This window comes from Lolium rigidum, chromosome 2 (genome assembly GCF_022539505.1).
Source record: "Lolium rigidum isolate FL_2022 chromosome 2, APGP_CSIRO_Lrig_0.1, whole genome shotgun sequence".
NCBI classification, from domain to species: Eukaryota; Viridiplantae; Streptophyta; class Magnoliopsida; order Poales; family Poaceae; genus Lolium; species Lolium rigidum.
Genome location: NC_061509.1, coordinates 173,931,991 through 173,939,990, shown reverse-complemented (window position 1 = coordinate 173,939,990; position 8,000 = coordinate 173,931,991). Strand labels below are relative to the sequence as shown.

Here is an 8,000-nt window from a genome sequence, read left to right as displayed (position 1 = left end):
ATTAATCCGGAAACTACGACTAATTAATCCGGCAATTCCAGCTAATTAATCGGGAATGTACTGCTAATTAACCAGGCATTTACTGTTAATTAATTAATATGGGAATTTTGTAGTAAAACATGGTAGTTAGACGTAATTATTCCGGTAATTATCCCTAACACCACCGCTCGACAATGGCCACCACTCCGCCGATGCTCCCCTGCCTGAAGGTGTTGGCCGCGCCCATCAATCCCTCCGGCATCCCTAGAGAAAACGCCGGAAACCTCCCGGAAGCGGCGGCCTCCTTGCGCGGCGGCGCCCTCCCTGCTGTGCTTGGCCGCGGCGGCCTCCCCCACCGTACATGGCCGCGCCGGCACCCTCCCCGCTGCTTCGAGCTTGGCCGCGGTGGCGTCCTCTCCCGTCGTGCAGGGCAGCGGCCGCTCCCTCCCCGGCGTGCTCGGCCACGGCGGCCTCCTCCGTCGTGCATGACCGCGACTACCCGCTGGTGTGTGGTCGGCCGCGGCGGCTCGCCGCCGTGCATGGCCGCTGTGGCCTCTCCGGCTGTGCTCCGGGGCTCTGCTGCTTTCCTAGCGGTTTCACACAAAGAGGTGTGTGGTGGAGAACACTCCCGAGAGGATAAGGCACCGGGCGAAGTATAATAAAGACTAGATTTAGATGTGCGCCTTGGCGCACTATCCCGTGAAAATCGCATAAAAATAAGGTTTTACAAAATGAAGACAGTAGAACGAAATTGAGTTAAAGGTCAAAAAAACTTGTTGAGCAGCAACCTTGTCCAACTAAGTTCAGAAGGAGTTTCTTATATTTCTGTTTCAGAACATGTAGACATAAGAAACAAACTACTTGTCTAACTTCTGAAATAATGGTCTGAGCTATGGTATGCTGAAGCTACTGTCACTTTCTATATGCTTCTTGATTAAGACTGGTTTCTATATGCCTGCTCATTACCAGTGATCGAAATAGAATTCAACAGAAAAATAACAGCGGTAACATAGATACATAAAAATAGGTAATGTGCAGTCCAGTACTAATAGTGCTTAAATTTATTAGATAACATGGTTAACATGATCTGTATGTACATCCCAGAGAAATAGAGGCAAGTCCTATGAACAGGGTACCGTAAGCAACTAAAGTGGATAGAATGGCTGGATGACACGCGAACAGCATTCACGGTAAATAGCACAAACTTGGAAAAGTAATCCGGAGCTGGACGGCAGAGAAGTAGCCTTGATGAAATCAAGCCGCACGAAGAGCAAAAGAACGTTGGAGAGTACGCATCCAACATCCAAACCAGATTGTACCGCTATAGCAAAAGCATCTAAGAAGGTTCTTCATGAGGTTTGCTGGAAAGGACAAAAAGAAGGGAAAAGCACAAATTACATAGGAGGTAAATGGAGCAGATGGTAAGAATGTCAGATCAAGTAATACATGTTAGGTAAAAAATATCTTGCACACCTTATGATTTCATCTAAGAAAAGTGGTCCTTCCTCATCTTCTCCAAACGTTTTTCTAAGACGGTGCCTGCATGTTTCAGCCTAAAGCCGAGGTCTTGAAAGTTGGTAAGCAGGTTGTTCCAAAGCGTGTCACCAGAGTCTTGTCCAGCAGAATAGTTAAGGTATGCAATGTTGAGCACCTGTCTAGAAAAGGAAGACATGTGTCTCAAAGAAAGAAACCAACCCCTAGCAAGCTGCTTCTTGTATTCGTGCGCTTATGTAAAAGGATTTTATTCTGGCCTTTAACTTCTATCAGCCGACTGTAGCTTAAATCCTTGATGATTGTGTTGGTTGCCTCCTCAACATATGTTATGGCTTGAATAGACGCAGAATCTTTCGCTATTTCATAACTTTCGGACTCTATTCCAGACATGGAGAGATATACAGGAGCACCTTCCACTGGTAGTGTAGATGTGTTAAATAGAACAGTGACACGGACCTTGCTGCCTTCACACATATGAAGGTGGTATTCAGCTTTTGAAACACCAAGTTGCTCTAGCATTATATTTAGCAATATCCTCAAAGGAATCCTGATTACTCTTGGATTTTTCTACAGGGACAAAGACATGCATAAGTACTGTAAGTAGAAATTGACAAATCTATAACTGCAGATAAGTTTACATTCTGAAACACAATGGAGAACATTCAGTTTGGTGTTTCAAGCTCATCGTTGAAAAGCGGGAAATGATAACTGGTACAAAAAGAATTGATACGTAAGGTTGAAACTTCTGTCATTTGGTTAAAAAGGGCAATTAGACATTTACCGTATCCACAAATAGGAAAGACAAATGTAAAACATATCTTTACTAAGTATTCACTGTTTGCCACTTTTTTTTGGTAAATGTGTTCCTTCATGGATAAATGAATTATTTTGGCGAACATATTTGGTTAGCTCAACAACTGCTGAGTTTCTGTAAAATATTCACCACTTTCATCTATGTTCCAACTTATCTATTAATCTATAGTATTCATTTGTTCTAGAGTTCTAGACCATAAACATTACTGGTGCAATGCTTATGTTCCTGCGTGAAGTGTCTTCTGCAGATATCTATCACAATAGAACTAATCCTATGATGCTGCCAATAATGAGCAGGATAAAAGTGGTGTTCCACTTGAAGCACACGAAAAATTTGCAGAACCAAGAGAAGTGGAGGTGAGGCTTACTTTTGTTTCAAGCTTCTTATTGTATACTGAATATTCGAATTATTACTACTGAACTCTTGCAGAGATGCTTTAATCAGTTTCTTGAGTTATCTGCTTTGCTAATGACAAGTTTCTTCTTGGCACATTCAGAAGTTAGTTATAACCCCATCAAAGAAGGAGCTAGGTGTTGCATTCAAAGGGAACCAAAAGATGGTTCTCGAAGCATTGGAAGTAAGTTTCATCTCCACATTGACTTATATGAAAGCAGCTTTAGAGTCTAAAGGGGAGGTTGAATTTAAGGTTTGTACCCTTGGGAAAGATGTCACCGTAAAGAAAAATATGGTTTCAATTAACCTCGAGAAGAAAAAGGAACATCAAAGGAAATTTACTCCTTCTGTCATAGAACCATCATTTGGCATAGGGAGAATTATTTACTGCTTGTTCGAACATTGCTTTTATCAAAGGACTGGCAAGACGGATGATGAGCAGTTGAATGTGTTTGGTTTCCCCCCTCTAGTTGCTCCAATTAAGTGTACCGTGTTTCCACTGGTCAAGTTTGAGAAATTTGATATTGTTGCGAAGAAAATTTCAAAAGCATTGACAACAGCAGGGATTTCTCACATTATTGATATCACAGGTACACTAAACTTACAGAAAGCCATTGTGTTTATTTTTCTGTTCTAACTGTATGAAGCACTGCAATTTGCATAGCATGACTTAATCACCATTTGCACTTTTTTTTTGCTTTTGATCTTTCTTTCGCCTTACCGATCTTCGAGAGATGAGATATATGAGAAATAGTTCTTGATGTTTTGTCGATTGTCTGTTAACTTGTTGCTACCTGCTGTCTCATCTTATGCCAATATAAAAGGCATGGGGTAGGTTTGTTCCAATCAATATCGACATTAAAAAACCCAGAGGGCACACTTTTATCAGGAACATTGCAGTAGAGTTCAGTAACAAAAATGAGATGCATTGTACATAAAAGAGATAAGCACACGGTAATACAAGGCAGGCAGAGATCAGTACCTGAGGAAGAAGGACGCCCAGCAACAAGTCACATACAATTCCAACAACAGCTCACAGCAGCAAATGACCTGAAGCACACACCAATGGTAAACAGTAAGACAGCAAGAATCTCGAGCGCACGTGCACAGCCGCGGAACTTCAGAATTATAGTATAGCTGCTATGTAAGCTTCCTCTTGATTACATCTGAAACAAAGTAAATGCTATTCTTGAATGGTACACGAACTGAGCTCATACATCCTGATTTAGGACAGGCCCATTATTCATGTGTAATGTCTCTTTTCACAAAGGTTGTTTCTCAGGCTGTTCAGTACCTAATAGTTTATTCAAAACTACCAATGTGCCTCCAGGTCTGCCATTTGAAAAAAGGTATATAGTACTTAATTATGTAGACTGTTATGTAGCCTAAAATCTCAATACAGAAATAATAATATATGTGATGCTTTCCTAGGCATAATTGCTGATACACAGGACGGCGTATAGATAGACAAATGACCGAATTATAGCTGCTTGGAGTCAGTGGCCAAAGTATGGTGAGATGTAATTATGTGTGGCACCACAGCAGCACCTAAGTAAGCTGGATTTTACTCAGCCAATAGACATCCAGTTTTCCTTTATATGGTTATCCCCCCTTAGCATAAACAACGAATAAGAAACAAACAGTGATGTTATCTTTGCAGCTCACATAAATCATTGAACCAAACTTTCTACCAATTTGCTACCTGTGGAATAAATAAGAAACTAAGTAGACAACTTAGGAGCCGAATGGAATGAGCTTACTGTAGCTAGAGGCTATTATCTGGGTGTGATTCTCTTATCACAATCATCGGCCGGTGATGCTCCGCGCCACAGCAGGTCTCCTCTTCCTCCTCGCTTGGACTATATTCTCCTCATTTCAATCTCCCTCTATGCATCTTACTCTTCCCCTCCGGTTCTCACTTGCTGCAGCAGACCAACCAAACAACACATGAACACACAAGAAAGAAAAGGAACACTGGAGAAAATAAAAAAAGTACTAACACTGGAAATATTATGATACTATGTAAGCTCAAATCACCTAGTGGAGGAAGATTTTCATTGCTATTCATTGAGCGGACCCAAGACCTACTCCATTTGATATTATTGTTTCTTCTAAACCATTCAATTACCTAAACGAAATAGCCTACTGAAGCCTGAAAAAGGGGCATGGACAAACAAAAAAAGGCAATCTTATGAAAAGAGGTAAGAACTATGTTAAAATTCTCTCCTATAAGCTTTCAATTTTTTTGGGTGCAGTTAAAATTAAACCAAGCAACTCAAAAGCTAACAAAGCTCCATTATGGACATATATATATAGTATATAGTACATCAAGCACACGATTTCTGATTGCGTAGGAGGTATTGCACATAAATTAGAATTAGGAAAATGCTATGTTTTCCTCATAATAAACTTCCCATGCATATCATCGATTTCTAAATCTAAATATGACATGAGGCATTCCCTTTGAAAATCATTTCGATCATTGGACCACTACCATCGCAGCAACTTATATTCCTCCCCTGTCCTAAACTAAAAGAAATAAGGAGTATTTGAAGAAGCAAAAGAGAAGAATCACTTACCCCGTGATATTGGAGCATCGCGTCAAGAAGTGTGCTTTTCTCGTTGGTTTCCCATGCCACCTGTACAAAGCAACATAACATCATCTTTAGCATGTACCATTTTGAGAAAAATGAGATCTATGCCACTGAAGAATGGAGCTACGTAGCTAAAAAAAATACTGATGCAATCTTGTAGTAATGAAATTTTAGAGAAACAAAAAGAGAGACCACAAGGTAAATATGAATTAGAAACTTCTAATTTTCTTCACTACACAAACTGTAAAACTGAGAGATGTGGGGAGTGAGAGGGAGGACAGAAGAGCACAGATCACACGATGTACATAAAAAGTGCCCCTACTTCCCTTGTGAGAGGGACCTCACAAGAAAGAACCAAGCCACAATGTTTCTGGCTCCTCCATATCTATGCCTATTCCACTTTTGTAGTCTTGCTGCTCCATCTTTTTTCTTTCCGTCCTCTTACTCCTCCTAGTTCTCACCGGTGTGTGCTGCTGAGCACCACCAAGGTGACCCCTGGAAAAGGCACGAGGATGCGCATGAAGGGGCTGAGATGAATAAAAATTTGATGTAAATTAAAGAGAAATCAAAAGGAAGAATCAAAAAACAAAAATATAGAACAAATCTGGAACGAAATAGAACACCAGAAGGAACAAATCTCAGACAAACCAAAAGGAAATCTCATAGAATCTCAAATCTGGGACGAAATAGAACAGAAGAACGAGCAAATCATAGAGAAAACAAAAGAAAATCTTATAGAATCTCAAATCTGGGACGAAATACAACACAAGAGCAAACAAATATGAGACAAATCAAATCTCTTCTCTGTGGCGGCACGATGTGCACCAGCTCCTCCCAGCGACGGCATGACGCGTGGCGGCAACGCTGCTCCCGCCGGCCACCACCTGCCCGTCCAGCGACGACCGTACTGGGAGGACGCGGCCGGTGACGCCAGCCGGAGAGGAGACCAGTGGAGGAGAGCGGGAGCTAGGGAGGCGGCGGCTGCGGGAGCTGGGGAGGATTAGGATAGGGTTTGGCCTGAGCACTCCTTTTGTCTCTCCTCGCACGACTCCACGTCCAACCGCTGCATGACGCGTGGCCCAATCGACGGAAAGCTAGCGAGGCGAGCGACCCAACCCGAGCAAGCGACGTGCTTGGCGTGGATAGCCTCAGAGAGCCCCATGGGGGTGCAGCAATTATACCTTTAGATACGGTCGGTCCCTAAGAGCGCGATGTTCTTTTCCTAACGATGACTCGCGTCGCACGGGAGCGCTAGACGTGCGGCGCTTCTCCGTATCATTTTCCAAGAGTCTAACATAAGGCAAAATTCCATGCTTTAGAAACCCCTAGCTCATCGAGCGACATGCTTGATTAGCTACCCAAACAAACAATCAATAGAAACCCCTAGCTCATGCGTGGCCCCGGCAGGCGACCTGGGAGCTCCCCGCCCCCCACCGCCCGCCCTCCTCCTCGCCGACGCCTAAGGGCCTCGTCGGGCAAAGCCCAGGTGGCGGTGGCGTGGCCCCTATGCTCCCTCGTGCAGTCGCGGCGGCGCAGGTCTCCGTGGCGGCCCTGGACGGTGGGAGCTTTGGTTGGCGGCGAGCCAGAGGCTCTGGTGCTGGTTGGGATCCTCGATTGTGTGGGCCACGTGGTCCCGGCGAGTCGCTTGTGTGATGGCGGTGCATGCGGGTGTTGCTTCAGCGATGTCTGTTACCCTGTGTGTATGGCGGAGTGCATTTGCCGAGGGAAACCCTTACCCTTCGGGGCCACAATGGCAGCGTCCTTGGACGTCGTTCCCTTCTTGTAGGCGTTCTGGTGGCTGGCTCGGTCCATGTACATACTCCGGGTGAAAACCCAAGATCTCCACATCGGGCGGTAGCGGAGCTTTAGCGGCGTGATCTTCTTAAAGATGGCGCCTTGGAGTTCACAGCGTGCAGTTCTCCGATGGTTGAATGGAGGAGGTGATGTATCTTCGGATGTCGTTGTCTCTTCGCTTGGTGGTCTTTGGAAAGGCTTGCATCGTACCCTACTCCCTCGTTGAGCTACCCTTGTGCTGCTTGTTGGTTTTTGGGCAGTTTGGTCGGTTCTGGTGGTGGTCGGCCTCTGGTGGCGTTGCCTGCAACGGGGGAGTTCTATCGACGGCGTGCGTGTTCGTTGGTTCGCTGTTTGGGTGAGCTCCGGGCCAACACTATTGTTGTCCACTTCCTGCCTCGATTTCGTGCAGTCTTCGTAATGGTCGTGCGTCCGTTCGCTTGCTCGATTGTAGCCTCTTTAGTTCGTGTGGGTGTGTTGTTCGGTATTATAAGCTGGGTTCATTACCTTGTAATTTGTCGCCGTTGAAGACGTTATTAATTTAATGTTAGCCTTTGGCCTTTTATATAAAAAAAATGCCATGATTTAAATTAATAAAACCTGACGGCCAAGGATACGTACAAGGGTGTCATGAACAGCTTAGAACACAATCCAACTTAAGCACACATGAATAAAAAGAAAACACGGCTTGAAGCCAAGGAAGTCCTCCTCACTAGAACGCCAAGACAAAGCTGCTGCAGCAACATATCAACAAATCGTCATTGAGGGCAACACCAAGTGAACAGCTTCCCTGGACAAATAAAAAACATCCTTCTCCTCCATTGCAAAAAATGGGTACATGCCCTCTTGACTGGATCGAAGAACATCGTACTATCGGCCAATGGAGACGTTCCCCTAGAGCAGGAGAGATGCAATTCAAGAGGTCACCAGAGAAG

At 44.2% G+C, this 8,000-nt stretch overlaps 1 protein-coding gene across 1 annotated transcript; it reads left to right on the top strand.

Annotated features, from left to right (window-relative positions):
* The first annotated feature begins 340 nt into the window (after positions 1–340).
* Positions 341–3,317, top strand: LOC124690311 (glycine--tRNA ligase, mitochondrial 1-like). Its single transcript, XM_047223707.1, has 5 exons — positions 341–484; positions 1,532–1,612; positions 1,860–1,892; positions 2,584–2,643; positions 2,784–3,317. The coding sequence occupies exons 1-5, from the start codon at positions 341–343 to the stop codon at positions 3,315–3,317; spliced, it is 852 nt and encodes a 283-aa protein (XP_047079663.1).
* The last annotated feature ends 4,683 nt before the right edge of the window (positions 3,318–8,000 follow it).